Source organism: Mustela lutreola, chromosome 6 (genome assembly GCF_030435805.1).
Source record: "Mustela lutreola isolate mMusLut2 chromosome 6, mMusLut2.pri, whole genome shotgun sequence".
NCBI lineage: Eukaryota > Metazoa > Chordata > Mammalia > Carnivora > Mustelidae > Mustela > Mustela lutreola.
In genome coordinates this window covers 26,753,827-26,773,926 of record NC_081295.1, presented here as the reverse complement: position 1 = coordinate 26,773,926, position 20,100 = coordinate 26,753,827, and the positions used below count along the sequence as shown (strand labels likewise).

The following is a 20,100-nucleotide window of genomic DNA, read 5'->3' as shown; positions in this document are numbered from 1 at the left end:
TATTTAAACTAACCTAAATTTTTTTTAAAGATTTTATTTATTTATTTGATAGAGAAAGCACAAGCAGGGGGAGCAGTAGGCAGAAGGAAAGGCTGACTCCCCACTGAGCAGGAAGCCCGATGCAGGGCCTGGGATCATGACCTGAGCCAAAGGCAAATGTTTAAACAACTGAGCCATCCAGGTACCCCCAGAGGCCCCCAAAACTAACCCAAATATTAACAAATTCACATGATCTGGGATAATCTTTAGGAAGTAAAAGCTTGTTTAAATCTGGTGTAATTTAAAAAAGTATGTCTTCAGATATATAGATATATATCAGATTATATGTAATTAATATATATGTAATAACCTATAACTAACATAATATTATACACATATAATACATATTATATACTAAATATAACAGATCATATTAATATAACTAATTATGTTAAATAAAATGCAGATTAAAAAACATATTCTACCAGCATTTACTAGTCAAACAAATTCATGTTACCTCTATTATAAAATCTGTCAGTAAGAAAAATAACTTGGGATGATGCTACCTAATAAAGTTTTTCATGGGTCATCCAAACATGATTGCTGTGATCAAGAGATTTAGATAAATGTTAAATGGTATAAGAGTTTCTAGGTGAACTTTTCAGCAATAAATACGTTATGATGTATCTAGTTAAAACTAGTTTCTAAAATTTTTGTTAATTTCCAGCCCTAGAATTTTGCTAAGTTAAATGAAGGAAATTCACCAAATGTCTAAACCATTTCCAAATAAGATAAAATACTGAAACAGTAATTGCAAAACAAGTTGAAGTTTACCTACTTTTGACCTCTTGTTACAAAGGAACTAAAGATATTTGGGTCTGTAGTAAGTATGTCTTGTGAAAAACTTTACTATGAGGAAATGTATATTGATAGAAATTATGAAATACACTCATAAATTTGCCAGTGTGAAGAATGTTGGTTTAACATTTCAAAATTTTACTTCTTGCTTTTTGTTAGAAAAGGTTTCTAAGGGCTAAGAATTCTAAATAATATATGTAATTATAACTACTACAAATAACCTAGGAAACATTTCTGCATGCAAGGAAAGTAGGATGTGTCTTTAGCTAAGAGAAGGTATAAGGAATGAAGATGTATTTTTGTTAATAGAAAAGAAAGTAAATTTGTCCTAAAGTAAAACTGGCCATTTCAGAATGGGAAAGAGGAAAATAAAGAACAAAATGGTATAGAAAGTTGAGAAGAAAGAGAAAGAATTTTACCTTGTGTGGCTGAGTTGGCTAAAACTTATAAGGATTTGTTGTTTGTTTGTTTATAAAGTTTAATATCAATACTATGCTTATATAATTTTCTTTCATCTGCTAAAAGGACAAAGTTTTCTTGGGCGTATTGGTCAGCTCTTGATACTAGATTATGGAAGGTTTTGCTTTACCTTTTAAGTAATCTAGCTAGAAGGAAAAGATTCTCTGTTTTATCAAAATAACCTGTGTTTCATATGGTTTTAATCAGGTCTTTGATTACTTAAGCAAACTGAGTCTTCTCAATATTAAAGGAGCTGAATTTTGCTCAGAACTATGTAATTTTCTGTATATGCCTTTAAAATCTTTTGTCATTCTAGCTAAGTAGATAATTAAGTATTGTTTCATAATTATCTGTGATTCTACTTAGTCAAGTGTCCAAAACCTTTTGATGTTTTTGACTAAGTTCCCAAAATCAAATTCTAAATAAAGTCTTTTTGACCTGGAAATAATTTTAGGATTTTCTAGAGAACCCTGGAACATCTCAAAAGATGTGCTCACTCTCCTTATAAAAAGAGAAACATTGAATTAACTAGGCTTATTTGATAGGTAAAGTTTTATGAGAAGTACTGTCAAATAAGAAATAATGCTAAACCTTCCTTATGAATATCCTTGTATGGATATATGCTATTAATATAAGCATTCTAGAAATTCTATCAAATTACTAAATCTGATACAGAATATTATCAATCATCATTCCAGTTATCATCTTAAAATGTACATCAGGGGCACCTGGGTGGCTCAGTGGGTTAAAGCCTCTGCCTTTGGCTCAGGTCATGATCCCAGGGTCCAAGGATGGAGCCCTTTATCAGGCTCTCTGCTCAGCGGGGAGGCTGCTTCCTCCTCTCTCTCTGCCTGCCTCTCCACCTACTTGTGATATGTCTGTCAAATAAATAAATAAAATCTTAAAAAAAAAAAAAGTGTGTCAAACATGGAGCACTGAGTGTGATGCATAAACAATGAATCTTGGAACACTGAAAAAAAATTAAATTTTTAAAAGTGTCACAGAAATAGTCAAATTTCCTTCTCAGTTGTGTTATAATTTAAAACATGGGCATTTTTAAGTCTTTCATCATTTAGAGACAGTGTTTCACTCTTATACTTTTGCACAAATGCTTCATCTTCAAGGAGATTCCTGGAAAGGACTCTGACAAGCCTAGGTTTCTGATAACTTTCAGATCAAATACTGAACTGAGTAAGAAATGACAGAACTCTCAGGAAAAACTAGATTCACAAAACTAACAGAAGATCAAGATCAAGTATCACAAGGACTGGATGAACTGATGAGAATGATTTTAATTTTTTATGAGTTTTGTTTGAAACATTGCTGGTTCTTTAATTTTTTGTTTTTCAGATTTAAGGAAACTTTTTTCTGTTAAGATAGCTATGACTTACAGCATTTTGGTTAAGCACACCTTACAGCATTTTGGTTAAGCATACCTTTCTGAATGAAGATGAAACACAATCACTTATTTCCCCATCTGATCCCTCCAGAATTTGGGAACTCTCAGTGAGTATTCTTATATTTTTGCAGCAATATAGTTATTTATGTAATTTCAATTGTGAATCTGTTCTCCCTGTACCAGGACACAACTGGAAACAGTGGTTACATTACCAAGGCTTTGAGTGGAATGTCATTAATATTTGAGAGAGATATGCATAGATTCAGATATGCCAAGACAACTTTAAAAAAAACAAGGCTGACTTTATGTAACCAATTAAGCCCCTTGAGTAAAATCAGTCTGGTACCTTATAGGATTCCCAGTAGCCTTACAAGATGAGTAAGGAAGGTCACTGCCTGGCAGGCCCAGGAATATCAGAATATATCAAGAACCTCAAAAAATGAGGAATTCACCCATATGTATAGGTATTATAGATGAAGTCTGACATCAAGTCTTTGGCTTGGCTTCCTAGCCGTGAGCAGCTTTCAAAAGTTCAATCTGAAACTCCTTAAGAAAAATTCCAGCAAAGCTGAGTTATAAGACTCTACATGATCAATCACTATTCATGCTGCAGGCCAAATTTAAAGACAGTGGACTTACTTTACAAACACTTCAGCCTTATTTTCCTTATCTCTGATAGAAATGAGGATGACTGTATAGAAAACAAATTATGTTTCAGTTATACATCTTTGTGGATATCAGATTTTAGTGCTTTTAATTGTTGTTGAGGTTTTGTTTTTTACCTGTAAACTGAACCATATCATGAATTCTATTAGTTTCTTCCAGTATCTGGCTACAACTCCCCTAACACTTCCTTTTTTTTTTTTTTTTAAAGATTTTATTTATTTATTTGACAGAGAGAGATTACAAGTAGGCAGAGAGGCAGGCAGAGAGAGAGAGTAGGAAGCAGGCTCCCCGCTGAGCAGAGAGCCCCATGCGGGACTCAATCCCAGGACCCTGAGATCACAACCTGAGCGGAAGGCAGCGGCTTAACCCACTGAGCCACCCAGGCGCCCAACACTTCCATTTTTTCTCTCACCCTTCTGACTTGGAATCACTGAGAACTTAAAAGTGCCATTTTCCTAAAGCCATGAGATGTAGGACAGAACAACTTGGTATAACCAGCTTCAGAAAAATCATCACAACATCTCACATACAGACCATCTTTGTGCCTATTGCTGAATGGGCAATAGCAAGTTCACCTAACACCTGATAGCATCATTAGAAAAATTCAAACTACAAAGCTGCTTTGAGCCTATCACCCAGAAATCCTGCCCTCAGGATTCAGATTTGGTTTATAATTTATTCTGATCATTAGCCTTTACTTTTCCTTTGTTTCCACAGAAATGCCTCTTATTAAATACCTAATTTCTCGCAAATACAGACCTAACTTTGGAAATCTACTTGCAAGACTGTCTCCTGAAATGAGACATAACTGTTTAACTGACCTATTTTCATGGCTGGATCTTTCAAGTTTGGGACAATGGCTACAGACCAGATTTCATACTACTCCCTAAATAATTATTAAGTTTTGCTATTATAATTCCATTTAGATGTAAATGGGTTATAACATGCCCTGCAACGGACTTTTATCAGATCAGCTAGCCAGGCAGCTAAGGTCCTCACCATTCACTCTGATGGCTCAGACTGGGCCATTAAGAATTTAGAGACTGTGCAGATGAGAAGAGTACAAAGCTTTCAGGGGGTCACAGTTTGAACCAGAACATTAAGCTGGGTAAGACCTGCTCAAGCATGTAGAGAAGAGAGCATACTACAGTAAGGAAGTCAAGGAAAAAGGCAGAGGAGGTAAAACTGTATCTCCGTGGAAGATGCAGGGAAGGTAACCACCATAATCAGAGTCCATCCCTACATAGAACGAAGGAATAAGTTTGTAGAAGTATACTGAGAACATAATTATGGATCCTGAGAATCAAGTGAGGGATACAGGGACCATTGTGGGTGTTTGGTCAGAGGGATAACATAATAAATGGAGTAATTAAAATGAGAGTAGGACCAGTATAAAGCGAGACGATGTAAGCAGCAGTTAAAATATTAAGTACTGGATAATAAGGAGTTGGTCACAGGATGAAGAGGAAAAAAAAAGGAGATCTGAAAGACAGATTGACAAAGATGAAAAGTAAGAGAAGATCTCTAGGGATAGAATCTAATGAAACAGCTTAGAGGGAGAAAACCCTCCCCTCAAAACCTACCCCCACAGTCCTAGAAGGCAGAGGTCCAAAGATACTGAATGAGGTTTTATATATTCTGAATTTCAGCTTACCTGGCATGCAACTACTAAGAACTTGGAAATAAATATTACAAAGTGCCACAGGTGAAGCACTGGAAATATAGTCATGAACAAAGCTGAAGTTGGACACAAGGTTAAGATCGAGAGATTAAAGATACAGGGAACAACACGTAGAACAGAGTTCATGATCACAGGTCAGGACTGAGAATCTGCTTAGCAAATGATACACATAGCTATAAAAGTCAAAGGACCAGGATGGTGTAATTCCACAAAGCCAGGAATTTCAAGAAATAAATATGATCAATATCCAAGACCACAAAGAGGTTATCTTTCAGACAGCTTGTAGGACACCAGTAAATTTATTCATCTGAGTTAAATATTAGTTTTGCTTCAAACGGCTTAAACATCACTTTTTATTAGTTCTTAATAAAAATACTATTATTATTGAAAGTAACTTGTGAGAGATTAAATTATGTCTTTTAGTATCTTAGTTCTCTTTTTTAAAAGTTAAATGTATTGGAGTGTCTGGCTGGCTCAGTCAGAGAGGCATGTAATTCTTGATCTTGAGGCAATGAGTTAGAGCCCCAGTTGGGTGTAGAGATGACCTGAATAAACTTTAAAAAAAAATTAAAAATAAAATAAAAGTGTCTAATTTTATCCATACTTCTAATAGTCTTTTGCGTTCTGAATAAAGCACTTCTGTTATAACTACTGGGCATATAATCTTTAATAAGTGAACTAGAATATAAAGTGCTTACAGTTTTAACGCTGATTATTTCTAAAACTTTGGTACAGGATGGGAAAAAAAAGAAAACCATTACGCAGAAGTAATGCCTTTGGGGTGCCTGGGTGGCTCAGTTGTTAAGCATCTGCCTTCGGCTCAGGTCATGCATGATCCCAGGGTCCTGGAATTGAGCTCTGCACTGGGCACCCTGCTCAACGGGAAGCCTGCTTCTCCCTCTGCCATTCCCCCCTGCTTGTATTCCCTCTCTTGCCATCTCTATCAAATAAATAAATAAAATCTTTAAAAAAAAAAAAAAGAAGTAATACATTAAAGTAGGGGCTTTGAAGTTTGATCAACATGGCTTGGAATCCTGGCTCTGTCAATTACTAGGTTTGTGATTTTGGGAAATTACTTAACCTTGCAGAACTTCAGTTTTCCTACCTGTAAAACAGGGGAAATATTTCAAGGGCTAACTGCGAGAATTAAATAAAATAATGCAAATCCAGATAATAATCATAATTATAATAATTAATTAGCTAACAATTATTAAAGCACCTAAATATGCCAGGTGCTCTTTTCAGCACTTTACATGCATTTTCACATGTAATCCTCAAAACACTATGAGAAAAGGGGCCTCGTATCATCCCTACTTCACAAAAGAGAAAAACAGTACCAAGAGGTTAAGTAACATGCAGAAATATCAATACCCAGAATGCTCAATAAGTAAGTTTTCTTATTGTCACTCAGAACAATGTTAAAATCGTTTGACATGACAGAAAGTGATAGAAAACTTATTCACCATTTTAAGATATTAAACTATATCCTTTATCTATAAAATGTGAACCAATAAATAAAAGCAAATGACATTTTTAAAGTAATTCAAGTGGAACATTAAACCATATACAATGTTACCTTCAGAAGCCAGTAAGAGATGTGTAAGATCAAAACATCCACACATATTTACATACACCTAAAAAGCCAAAGGGCATGTTTTTGTATGTAAACTTTCTAAGTACCACATTTCCATTAAATAATTCACAAAACAAGACTGATCAGAGGCTCCTCTTAATAGCATTTGCACGGCAATGCAAAATGACTCTCCCTTTAACTACAGGCCACCTCTGAAAGCCACCAATAGAAGAAGTCAATCCCTTACCACAGGTAATTGTTTTTGTTCTTTTACACTTTCTACTTGATTTTTTGCAAAATGCTTCCAAGTTACAGAAAATTTCTAAGTATAATAGAGAATTAAGTATTTTTTCCTTGATATGAGAGTAAGCTGCCAACGTGATGTCTAGTCACCCTTAAGTACTTCAGTGTATATTTCTTATAATCAAGAGAATTCTACATAACTAGATAACAACCATCAAAATCAAGAAACTAACCTTGATACATTACTACAGCTAATTCTTAGACCCTCATGTCAAGCTCTGCCCATGTCCTAATACTATCCTTCACAGTGTGAGAATGGCACTTAGCTGTCCTGTCTCTCTCACTCTGGTACAGTTCTTCAGTGCGTTCTTAATTTTCATGACCTTGATTGATACTTTTAAAACCTGTATGTCAGTTATTGTGGAGAATGTCCCTCCACTGAAATTAGTCTGATGTTTTTTCTCATGATTAAATTCAGGGTGTACATCTTTAGCAGGAATATCTTAGAAGTGATGCCCACATTCTCCTCAGTACGTCCTATCAGCTAGCATGCTGATACGTCTGTTTTGATCACTGCCAAGTTTTCCACTGTAGTTTTTAATCTTTGTAATTCTTAAGTATTCTGTGAGTAGATACTTTAAGACTATAAACACTCCCCGCCCTTCATCAAACTTCACATTTATTAATTTTTTCAGTATAGGCTTATGAGTTCCAATTTTATTTATAGTATTCTGCCATCATAATTTATTTGAATGTTCAAATTATTCAGCGTTGGCCAGCAGAGTTCATTCAAACTGATTCTGTGTCATTCTGACATAATCCTGTCACTCTTTGAACAACTTTCTTGCATATAAGAAGTTCTAGGCTCATTTGTACTTTCCCTGACAGAGCCCTGAAATTAGCCATTTATCCAAAGAGCCCCGGTTAATTGAGAACAGTGTGTAGGGGCTGAGAACTGGGTGCCAGGTTTGCTTTATCTATTGATCTACCCTGAAAATTTAAGTTCACACTGCTATCTCCAATTCCAATCCAACAGCACATGCGTCAATCTATTCTCCTCCATTTTGTAACTCCTTCCTCCAATAGTGAGAAAACAGGCTCCCATAATAAGTACATTTAGTTATTTGATGAACTACCCCACATTGTATATAACCAATCTCCTGTCACTGACATGGACACATTACTGCATGGATGCCCTCTATCCTACTTGGGCTGTCTACTCTGAGCAACTGTCACCATCCTCTATACTGGACATCCTCCATATGCTGCTCCAACTCACATACTCTATGCTGGGCCCCCCTCGAAGGGCAACCCCTTACCATACCGAAGCTCCAAACTCCACACTATGCCACCACTACACATGTGAACACTTCCTGACCTGGGTCAGGCAACAAAACCTCCTCTGTGGGTAAAAAAGGGTGGGTAGCTTAATGCAATTGCTTTTGACTAACTGTTCAGGAATGGAAGAGGAAAATAAGTGAAAAGCAGAGATAATATTACGAATAACAAACTATCTCTTTCAAAATCTAAGAGCTTCTTTCACATATAATCTTATTTGCCCTAGAATGGAGTCAAATAGTTTAGATTAAGAAAATGAATTTAAAAAACAGACAAACTCGGGGCACCTGGGTGGCTCAGAGGGTTAAAGCCTCTGCCTTCGGCTCGGGTCATGATCCTGGGGTTCTGGGATCGAGCCCCGCATTGGGCTCTCTGCTTGGGTGGGGGGGCCTGCTTCCCCCTCTCTCTCTGCCTGCTTCTCTGCCCACTTGTGATCTCTCTCTCTCTCTCCAGAACTCTTAAATTCTGGTTCTCCCACTTAGTACCTAAATGACAAGTTGCTTAATCTCCTCAGTTAAAAGAGTACCTATCTCACAAGATTGTTGTGGAAATAATCCATGTAAAGCATCTATATGGTAACTGACCTAACGTTAGCATTCAATATATGTAAGTTACTATTATTATCTTCTCTTTTACATTATTTTTTAACAGATGCCAAAGGATACTTACGTATGTGTGCAGAATTTTATAAAAATTAGTTCTTAGCTTCTTTAATTTCCAAAAGGGTCAGTGTCCCTAAAGACATTTTAAAAACACCTATAGTATCTATCTTATGACTACTAACCAAACCAGAACCTCCAGTCTATCCTGCACTTTTGACAAATTATTCCCTAAAATTTTGCCAAGGTCCTATCATTGTCCCAAGTTACCAAGGGTTGCTGATAGTCAAAAAAACAAAGAAGATTCTTCAATCTGGCAATCAAGGCTTAACACAGTGTGACCCCAACCTACCTTTCCAGAATTATATCTCATTCTTCACCTACACAAAATTTCTGCTTCAACCACTGTAATTTTACACACTTTTCCATTTATAAGCCCTGGCCCGTATCTTGGCTAGAATGTTTATCTTCCCCATTCACTTCCAGCAAAATGTTGCAATGCTTTTCAATATCCAGCATAAACTCTACTTCCCCTTCAAAATCTTCCTTGACTACAGCAGGCAGGAGCAAGGTCTTCCTCCCTTAAACTCCTAAACAATCACGTAATAATGTAACTACTATTTTATAGGTACACTTATGATCTCCCCTGCTAGAATGAATCAACATCTTTTCGGAGAGAAGACATATGCTTTCTATCTCCAAATAACTACCATCTATTGAACATATACATCAGTTACAATTAAAATTTATTCTTCACAGTAGTTTTGTGAGATTGGTGTCATTATCCCTATTTTATAGATGAAGAAACCAAGGCTTAAGGATGTTGGAAATGTGCCCCAAATTACATAGACTGTATGTAGCAAAACAAGCTTTCCCCTAGCACATTTCATGAAACATGAGATATGAAGAATGAACCTTACTGGGGAAAAGGCTCTCAGGTCAAATAAATTTGAAGGATTAACAAAGTTAAATCACTATTTTTAGCAGAGGGTTTCTCAATGCCTTTTAACAAGCTGCTGATATGCATTATAAATCTCCAACAGGGATATTATATTTTCTAAATGTATTTGGGGATAAAATGCTTCTCTCAAGGACCATCAGCCTTATAGCACCAACGCTCCAGTAAACTCATTTCAGAAAATGTGTCAATGTATTCTGTTGTCTTTGCACACAGTGGGCACTTGATACATACTTCCTTTAAAATTAAAAAAAAATGCTCTTCCAAAAAAAAAAAAAAATGCTCTTCATATTAAAGTAACATACTAATGTAATTCCACAAACTAAAGTAAAGAATAAAGTAATTTCACTCCTCTTGCAGCAGGAGGTCTCAAGTATAATAATTACTTCACTAAATTGTATTCAAACTAAAAGACTTAATTTTCATTAGACAGAATAAAAACAAGGTTAAAAGAAATCTCTACCTGTGCTTTTATGATATGCATGAATCTTGACATCAACTCAGGACATTCAAGGAGAAAGTGAAAGTGGTCAAATATAATTTTGGGATTTCTGAAAGAAAAATATAATTTGTTTAAATGGACAGGAAGAATGAGTTGTACTAAGTGAAAAGCAAATTCAGATATACAGATACTGAAACAAAAGAAAAATATTAATCCACACCTACTATACTTTTACTTGTCATGTAACATTTTTTGAATAGTAACAAAAATAACATTATTTTTATCTCAACAAAAATAACATTATTTTTGTTGAGATAAAAACTATAAGAAAGAAAAGTCTATGAGGACAATATATGAATCTGAGAATACCTTACCTATTAACAAAGCATTTTAAAACTTCATCATGTTTGCAGACAAATTCAATGAAACGAGGTGAAGTCATTCTGTGGGGATTAAAAAAAACAATGAGAACACACAGAAATTGGCGATACAGTAAAATTTGGTAACTATTAAAAAAAAACAAGATTTGGGTTTGCACTAAATTTGAGAAACTGAAGCATGCCCAGTAAATACATAAGATTAGAATATATATATATATATATATATATATATATATATATATATATATAACTTTTCATTAACAGAGGATATGCCCAGAGAAGTTTTAAAATCTTGAAAAACTGAGAAACTGAGGCATGCCCAGTCAATACATGAGATTAGAATATATGTGTGTGTATATGTGTGTGTATATATATATACACACACACATATGTGTGTGTGTGTGTGTGTGTGTGTGTATATATATATAGCTTTTCATTAACTAAGGATATGCCCAGAGAATTTTTTAAAACCTTGAAATTTTAAATGTCTCTGCTCTACACATTTTAAATAATACATAATTAAGTAATCTTATACAAAGTGACATTCACTATTCTACATGTTAATAACTTATATATTGTTTAAAACTCAAGTATTTTAAGATTAGTACAGTAAGTATCCTAAAGCAAAATTAAAACAGAACCTAAAATTAACAAATTATTATTTGTTGTTACTGAAATTACAAAAAAATCATAGTTTTTCTTCATCTATCAGAAAAGGAAGTAATAAGCAGAAACCTTCTTACCCTGGAGGCATCTGACAAGAACAGCACATGTAAAAAGCTTGAATGACAGCACTTAGCCGGTTAGCTGTCATAGAAATAACATCCTGACAGTCTGCACTGGCTTCCTGTTTTCCTCCAAAAGCATCTGGTTTAGATTCCCCTGTGCCAGTGGATAGATTTTCATAGCTCCCAGGTCCTGGAGGTTCAAATGGAGGAATGGAAGTACCATCTTGATCTTGGCCTTTTTGTTTCAGTAAAATAGAAGCAATATCCGTTGAGTCCTTTTTGTTTTTCATCAATTCTGTAGCTATTAAAACTAGCCATTCATCTAAGGAGTGCCAAAGCAATTCAAGAGGCTAGGAGAAAAACAGAAGTGCTTTTTAAACATTATTCTTAAATTCTGGGGAAAAAAACTCACACAGCCAAACAAATAACATAAAAGAGAAAATTTATTCTAAATACTTCTATTTTCCTAAATTAATGTATAGCAATGCCTAAAGGTCATAACAAAATCATAAGAATGTCACATAAATAACAATTTCTTTGTTTATAGCAAAGTTTAATTTGCATGTAATTATTCCTTGGAATAAAAAAAGGTAAAACTAAAGTCTAACAAAAAATTTATAAGCAATCTTTCATCTTTTAAAATTTAGATTTAAAAACATATACTACTTTTATGGGGCAGTTGGGTGGCATAGTGAGTTAAGCCTCTGCCTTCAGCTCAGGTCATGGTCTCAGGGTCCTGGGATCAAGCCCTTCATGGGGCTCTCTGCTCAGCAAGGAGCCTGCTTCCCCCTCTCCCTCTGCCTGCCTCTGCCTACTTGTGATCTCTTTCTGTCAAATAAATAAATAAATAACCTTTAAAAAATAAAACAAAACAAACATATACTACTTTTACATATGCAATCCCCCAACATTTACTATATTCATGTGTTAACAATTTTCAATTATAAATCTTTTCACAATTTAAAAAATGAGAATTCCTAGGGGACCCTGGGTGGCCCAGTGGGTTAAAGCCTCAGTCTTTAGCTCGGGTCATGATCCCAGGGTCCTGGGATGGGGCCCCGCATTGGGCTCTCTGCTCAGCGGAGTCTGCTTCCTCCTCTCTCTCTGCCTATCTATCTGCCTACTTGTAATCTCTGTCTGCCAAATAAATAAATAAAATCTTTTTAAAAAGAAAGACAGAATTCCTAAAAAGCATAATAAACAGCATAGTTTTGGGGTGCCTGCCTGGCTCAGTCAGTGGTACATGCAACTTGATCTCAGGGCTGTGAGTTTGGAGTCCAACACTAGGTGTAGAGATTTTTTTTTTTAAGATTTTCTTTATTTATTTGACAGGCAGAGATCACAAGTAAGCAGAAAGCCAGGCAGAGAGAGAGAGGGGGAAGGAGGCTCCCCTCTGAGCAGAGAGCCCAATGACAAGGGCCTCGATTGCAGGACCCTGGGATCATGACCTGAGCTGAAGGCAGAGACTTTAATCCACTGAGCCACCCAGGCACCCAGGTGAAGAGATTATTAAAAAAAATAAACTTTTAAATAAAAGTTTACTGTGCTTTTCTTTACATGCAATTCACAGATTTTGAAAATTTATGGTAAGAAATGTATATATATATATATATATATATATATATATATACACACACACACATAAAACATGTATAAGTTTTCATGCACATAAAACACAAAATCCATCTCTAATAACTAGTAACTATGAAATACCAACTAGCAAATATTTTTTTTTAAGTTTTCTTTTTTTAAGAGAGCAGAGCAAGAGCAGGAGCAAGAGAGAGAGAGAGAGTGACAAGAGAGAGAGCACACAAGCAGAGGCAGAGGACTAGGAGGAGGAGAAGCAGGCTCCCCAAGGAGCAGGGAGCCGGACGGGAACCCTGGGATCATGACCTGAGCCAAAGGCAGATGCTTAACTGATTGAGCCACCCAGGTGCCCCTGACTAGCAAAAGAAAAAGGGGGGGAGAGAGTAAACTACTTCTTATTTCTATACTATTTAAAATATGCCTCTTAAGAATAATGAAATGTCTTCTGTAAATTAACAGCAAATGAAAATTTCCCTTTCAAAATATTATGTAATCACAAAAGCTACAAAATGACTAAGTACTAAAGAAGATGAAATATATGTATCATCCCTAATAATTAGTAATTTTTAACAAGGAGAAATACTATAAAAGACATGTTACCAGGGCTCCAATATACAATACCATGACAAATTATCAATCCTATACTGTTTACTTGAAAGATGCTATGTGAGTAAAGCTTTGATGTCCTCACCGTAACAAAGGAAAATGGAAATAATGTCAGTGAAGGATATGCTAACTGACCTTATTGTGACAAACATTTTGCAAAACACACATGTATCAAATTATCACATTGTACACCTTAAGCTTATGCAATGTTACAGGTCAGTTATATCTCAATAAAACTGGGCGGGGGGGGGGGGGGGGAGACCTGCTAGGACATTTTTAATCCCAAATAAAAATTAACAGTTATCAGTAGGGGGTGGGAGGACAGCCAAAGATAGCAGTTAAATGCTCCTTCATTTCTACACTATTTTAAATATTCCTATTAACAGCAGGATCATAACCTGAGCCAAAGGCAGAAGCTTCACCAGCTGAGCCACAAGGTATGAAATATTCCTATTGAGAATATAAATTGCCTTTCTACAAATGAATGTAAAAGTTACTCTTACTTTTTGTTTCTTTTAGGATCACAGAATGCTACAAATTAGACCATGTGTTTCAGAAAGAGCCATGCCTACAATATTTCAACCAAAAAAATAATAATAATTAAAATACTAAAATCTTACTTAGTGGAAACAGATTCATCAACTACATTTGAAAGTTTAGGAAATATTTAAATAACCTATTCTTCCAGGAAATTCTTTATAATTATTTTCTAACAAATTCCTCTGCTATATGTTCAGTCTTTCTTCAAGTTTCCAGAACATCCACTTTTTGGAAATATTTGACTTACTGAACTTGAAAATAGTTAAATTAACCCTAAGTCTCCATTGTAATATTAAACCAAAAAGCAGAAAAAGCAAAAAGTCATGCTATCACCAACAAAAACCCACTTCCTTCATTCAACAAATATTTAATTAGTAAAGACTAGGTAACAGGTAAGCAGAGTGAGAAACTAATTATACTCTCTCTGAGGTTGAAATAAGCACTCCTGCCCCCTACAAAGAGGGCTTTTCCATGGTTAGGCACAGCAGTTGGAAGATTCAGGATCCCTGAGCTGCTTAAAGGAAGGGCAAGAAGCGCCAGCTGCCATAAACACTGAGGTGCACCAAAAATGTCTTAATTCTTCTCATGAGCAAAACATTAAACACGCTGTAGAAGATGAAAAAGCACTTCTTATGTCAGTGAAACTTTCAGTTTAACATCGCAAAATGAACTTCCAAAATAGAAAGAATGCGTGGTAATTTAAAACTTCTTGAAACAAAAGACAAGAGGAATAACTGGCCTCCAAATGAGAAGGGCTAAAACTTAGAAAATCAGCACACTGAATAGAGATGAAGCCTAAGGCAAGAAATGATAACCTGCTGCTCACACAGATGAGAGCACTGAGCCTGAACCAACAGCAATCCTATCTTTAAATACTGACAATGTGTAAAAATTAAAGGCAAATTTTGAGTAATCCAGAAATAATTTTTTAAACCCAGATCTGTGTAAAAATGATAGTTCGAGAAAGACTTGTCAGTAAAGGAACACAGCAAAAATTAAAGAGAATGAGGGGAAAAAAAGAACTAGTCAGTCATCTTGGGCTTTTTCCTCTTTTCTTTCTTCATTCACACATGCATTAAAACTAAATTTCAACCTCACGGTATTTTTTCCTAAAGAGGTGTCCCTTTGAAGGTTTGTTCAGAAAGTTCATGCCTCAATAACCAAAATACTGTGAAAATAATTTTAATTTCTAACTGTGGTAGCAGCCACAAATTAAAAAAGGGGTTAAAGTAAATTTTTAAAATTAAAAATAAACCACTGCAAAGCTTATCTATGATGCTTTCTATATCCATAAATAATAATGATAGAAAACTGTAGAGAAGATACAAAGCAACATATATATCACCTATTTCTGAAACATAAGTCAATGACTACGGAAAACAATGACTATAGAAAATGAGTCAATTGGGCGCCTGGGTGGCTCAGTGGGTTAAGCCACTGCCTTCGGCTCAGGTCTTGATCTGAGGTCCCTGGGATTGAGTCCTGCATCGGGCTCTCTGCTCAGCAGGGAGCCTGCTTCCCCCTCTCTCTCTCTGCCTGCCTCTCCGTCTACTTGTGATCTCTCTCTGTCAAATAAATAAATAAAATCTTAAGAAAAACAAAAAAAAGAAAGAAATGAGTTAATGACTATAGAAGCCATTAGTAGGCATCTTGGCATTGTGAAATAGTGCTTCATTTCATATTACTGAATGGTCTTCACTACAGAAATATATTATACACATAGTAACAATGTTATGATAACCACACATAGTTCTCAAAACATTTTAAGATCTATTTCAAAACCATAACATATAATCTCAGACTTGAACAATTTTTAAAAATTTAAGATCCATCTGCCAAAGTGAGACACAAATTTGACAGGAAAGTATTAGTAACTTACGTTCTTTAATAGTATCTTGAAGTTTTCTGTTAGTCTAACTAGTCTCAATTTGATAATGTCAAATGTTATAACTCAAAAGATGAAGATTTTAAATTTAGAAGTTTCTCAATCTTTCCTGGCTTCCAAATTTTACCAATTATAACTCTACAAAGCATTAATAGTCACATCTTACTACACACACACACACACACACACACACATCACCCCGCATATTAAGATTCAGGAAGCCTAAATTGTCTACTCCATGCTCACACTGCTTCAATATTCATAACTACCTTATCATTCAGATACCCCAAAGTTTCCAAGGCACTAGATAAAAATCTCTTCACACTGAAAAAAAATAGCTAAGTGTTAAGATTAACTTAAAGGATTTCTAAGATAAATCAGAAAACTAATAACAGGATGTTAAACAATTTCACCTCCTAAAACCAAATGGCCTATAAACCCACTCATTCTTAATGGAAAACCCATTAGTTAATCCTAACAATAAAGTGACATGTTAGGATACCTAGTTAATGAAATGGAAAGTAAAGATCAATTGCTACCTTAGACAAAAATGTGGTAAAAATTAAAATGGTATATCCAGTCTAGCACTGCAGGAACTCAGGAAATGGTTATGATCTTTACAACTGTAAATCACCCCACAATGAACAGAAGACTTTATATAAATAGATGACAATATAGTTTCTATTTTTTATCCTTGTAAGTTGGAAGACATCATTTTCTCATCCTTCAGTCTACATTTAATTCATAAAATTATATGAAAGAGACTATAAGTTTTTAATAGTAACACCTAATGTTTAAAAAAATAGGTGAGTTTTGTAATAAAAACATTTTACAAAGTGAAAGGTCAAAATTTAAGAGAAAAAGTGGTCAGAGGCAAAGCAGTTATCAATGATGCAGAAAACAGTAACTTAAGAAAAAAGAAGACACTAGCAAGTGAAATAAAATAGAAAAAAATAACTTTTTTATTATATACTTCACTGGTATATGACAATCAAAACAGAGTTTAGATTTCATTAAAGAAAAGTTCAAAGAAAACCAGTGACACCCTTTTCTACTCTGTTATACCTGTACTGATGGGATAGATAGAAAACTATCTATCTATCTATAAACTATCTATTTTAAATCAAGCATTTAATTCCTATACAGAGGCTATGAATTAACACACTACTTATCTTCTGATATCATTAGCAAACACATGGCTGACTTAAAATTTAACAACAAAAAAATCAGACAATAGTGAATATAATCCACATGCGATTTGAATAATAGTGACTATCTACACCTCAATTGATTTTCTATTCATCATTATAGGTAAGCAGAAATAATAAACAGAAAATCAAATCAAGCCTAGATTCAGAAACTAACAGCACTGGCCATACCAGAATACATTAAGAACAACTGCATATAATGAGAATGTTTAAGCAATAAAGCTCACTTAAAACAACAATGACAAAACAGTGGCTCAATGATTAGATTCAAATTTTGCAAAGACAGTAAGTTATCACTCCAAACTACTGTTGAAGAAGTAGTAGTATGTGAAAAGCCAAAATCTGAACTACAAGAAGATGTATAACTGACTCCTTCCAGGAGGTGGCACAATAGGGGAAAAAAAGAAAAAAAGGGAAAATAAGAAATACTCTCTCTCTCACATACATGAACACACACACAGCTAAAAATTATTTCCGACATTAATTCTTTAAAAAACAGTGAAGCAGCCTACCATACTCATTTTAGATTATTAAAGAACCTACTAGTGTCACAATGCTAACAAAGCAGTTATTAAATGTCTGTAAAAAAAATTTCCATGTAAGAAAAAAATCATTTAGCATAAGTCATTAGTTTTACTTCAGATTTTACAGACAGTAAAGCTGTCAATCATAACTAGTTTTTGAGGAACTGACACTTTAAAATATTTATATCACTTTTTAGATTGATAACCTATATTTGTACTCAAAAGACTAAAGAAATATAAACCTTGGTGAACCAAAAAGCAAATTTTATACTATGAAAATCTCTTAAGAAAATTGCCTTTAAAAAAATAACATGAAAACAGTTATAAAGTTACACATTTGTCCAACATCTGAGTTATTTAAAAATATAATGCCACAAAAAAGCCCCACCAAGAGAATTACAGCCATGTTCATTTTGCTTAATTCATAAAACTGTAATTTAATTTGGGTAGCAACATGGTCTTGGGTCTTACAGGAAGCAGCTGAAGCAATACAAAATATTTTAAGAAAATATGGGATGCCTGGGTGTCTCAGTTAAGCAACTGCCTTTGGCTCTGGTCATGATCTCGGGGTCCTGGGATGGAGTCCCACATCGGGCTCTCTGCTCAATGGGAAGCCTGCTTCCCCCTCTCCCTCTGCCCTCTCACCACTACCACCCGCCACCTATGCTCTCTTTCTCTCTCAAATTAATAAAATCTTTTTTTTTTAAGATTTTATTTATTTATTTGACAGACAGAGATCACAGGTAGGCAGAGAGGCAGACAGAGAGAAGGGGGGAAGCAGGCTTCCTGCTGAGCAGAGAGCCCAATGCGGGGCTCTATCCCAGGACCCTGGGATCTTGACCTCGCAAAAGGCAGAGGCTTTAACCCACTGAACCACCCAGCTGCCTCTCAAATTAATAAAATCTTAAAGAAAGAAAAAGAGAGAGAGAGGGAGAGAGAAAATATCTCAATGATTTTTCCTTGACATGATCTCAAGAACTGGCAGTAAACGCAGGAAATGAAAGTAATCTTACTTCAAAAACACATACACAGACATATGATAATAACCTCTAAACAGAAACTAGATACTTTCAGAGGGGAGGTGGGTGAGGGGATGGGTTAAACAGGTAATGGGAATTAAGGAGTGCACTTGTCATGAGGAGTACCGGGTAATGTATGGAACTGTTGAATCACTATACTGCATACCTGAAACTAACACTAACACCATATGTTAACTAACTGGAATTAACATAAAAACTTTAAAAAAAAAAAGGACACAAGAAAAAAAAAGAAAACTAGATATTTTCTTTCCTTCTGAGTAAGAATTTTTTTAAAAAAAGCATGATGGTTGCATATTGTCACATTTAAAACCTGTAATCCAATAAAAATGTAGATTTAAATAATAAATATCTTTACCCTTTAGAATACAACACTAATGGAATTAAAATGTTATTTGTAAGAAAAATATAGAAAACTCACCACTTAAGATTGCTGTTGATTAGACAGAAATTAAAGGAGAAAGGTGTGCCTAACTTAGAAAGTGGTAAAAAATAAATAAACTTAGGGACGCCTGGGTGGCTCAGTTGGTTAAGCAGCTGCCTTCAGCTCAAGCCATGATCCCAGCGTCCTGGGATCAAGTCCCACATCGGGCTCCTTGCTCAGCAGGGAGCCTGCTTCTCCCTCTGCCTCTGCCTGCCATTCTGTCTGCCTGTGCTCGCTCTCTTCCCTCTCTCTCTCTCTCTGATAAATAAATAAAATCTTTAAAAAAAAAAAAAAGACTTCTTAAAAAAAAAATAATAATAATAAATAAATAAATAAATAGACTTAGTTTGTGATATTTCCGACTAATGACTGCAAGCTTTATCAAATTCATCTCTTTTTCAATTATCTCCTAACAATATTATGTACTTTTCTGACCTTGAACACCTGGCTTCTTGGAGTTTTATTCCCATTGTAGCCCAAATCAATTCCATTACTGGGAGAGGATGGACCAATTTGAAAGACATGACAAAATATCCTCACAATCCTTAAAAGGCTCTTCATTTGAGCATCATAATTACTAGACAGGCTGAAAATAAAAATTAAAATATGAACAGGTTAGGTGGACAATAAAAATTACATTTTAAATTACTTAAGACCTTTTTATCACATTGACCATGGGTTTTCTAATACAACTAGCAAAATTCCTATCATGACAGGGTTGGAATGTTTTAATAGGAAGTTGCTACACATTATTTGAATTGCATATGAATGAATTATTAATGTTTAAGCAACAAGAATAAAACTAATTATCAAAGCATAAAAATATGAAAAAAAGCACCACTGTAAAACAATTTCTTGGGGCACCAACTTAAGGCAATCTCAAACTCTCACTTTCAAAATATATATGTAAATTACACTGAGTCTTAGAACTCTGAGAACATTTCACAGAGAAACAATGATAGAAATGTTATGCTCTTAAGTCAACC

General features: G+C 34.8%; 1 protein-coding gene across 9 annotated transcripts in view; it reads right to left on the bottom strand.

The window, feature by feature from the left end:
• The window catches only part of HACE1 (HECT domain and ankyrin repeat containing E3 ubiquitin protein ligase 1), a 116,621-nt gene that overhangs the window by 43,048 nt on the left and 53,473 nt on the right, over positions 1–20,100 (bottom strand). For 8 of the 9 annotated variants that reach the window (XM_059176991.1, XM_059176989.1, XM_059176993.1 and 5 more), the window contains 4 exons: positions 19,550–19,700; positions 11,319–11,653; positions 10,570–10,638; positions 10,217–10,304 (listed from right to left, as the gene is read on the bottom strand). In XM_059176991.1, the coding sequence (XP_059032974.1) occupies positions 10,217–10,304; positions 10,570–10,638; positions 11,319–11,653; positions 19,550–19,700 (643 nt within the window). The remainder of the gene's footprint in view (positions 1–10,216; positions 10,305–10,569; positions 10,639–11,318; positions 11,654–19,549; positions 19,701–20,100) is intronic. The other variant, XM_059176992.1, reaches the window with a different exon arrangement.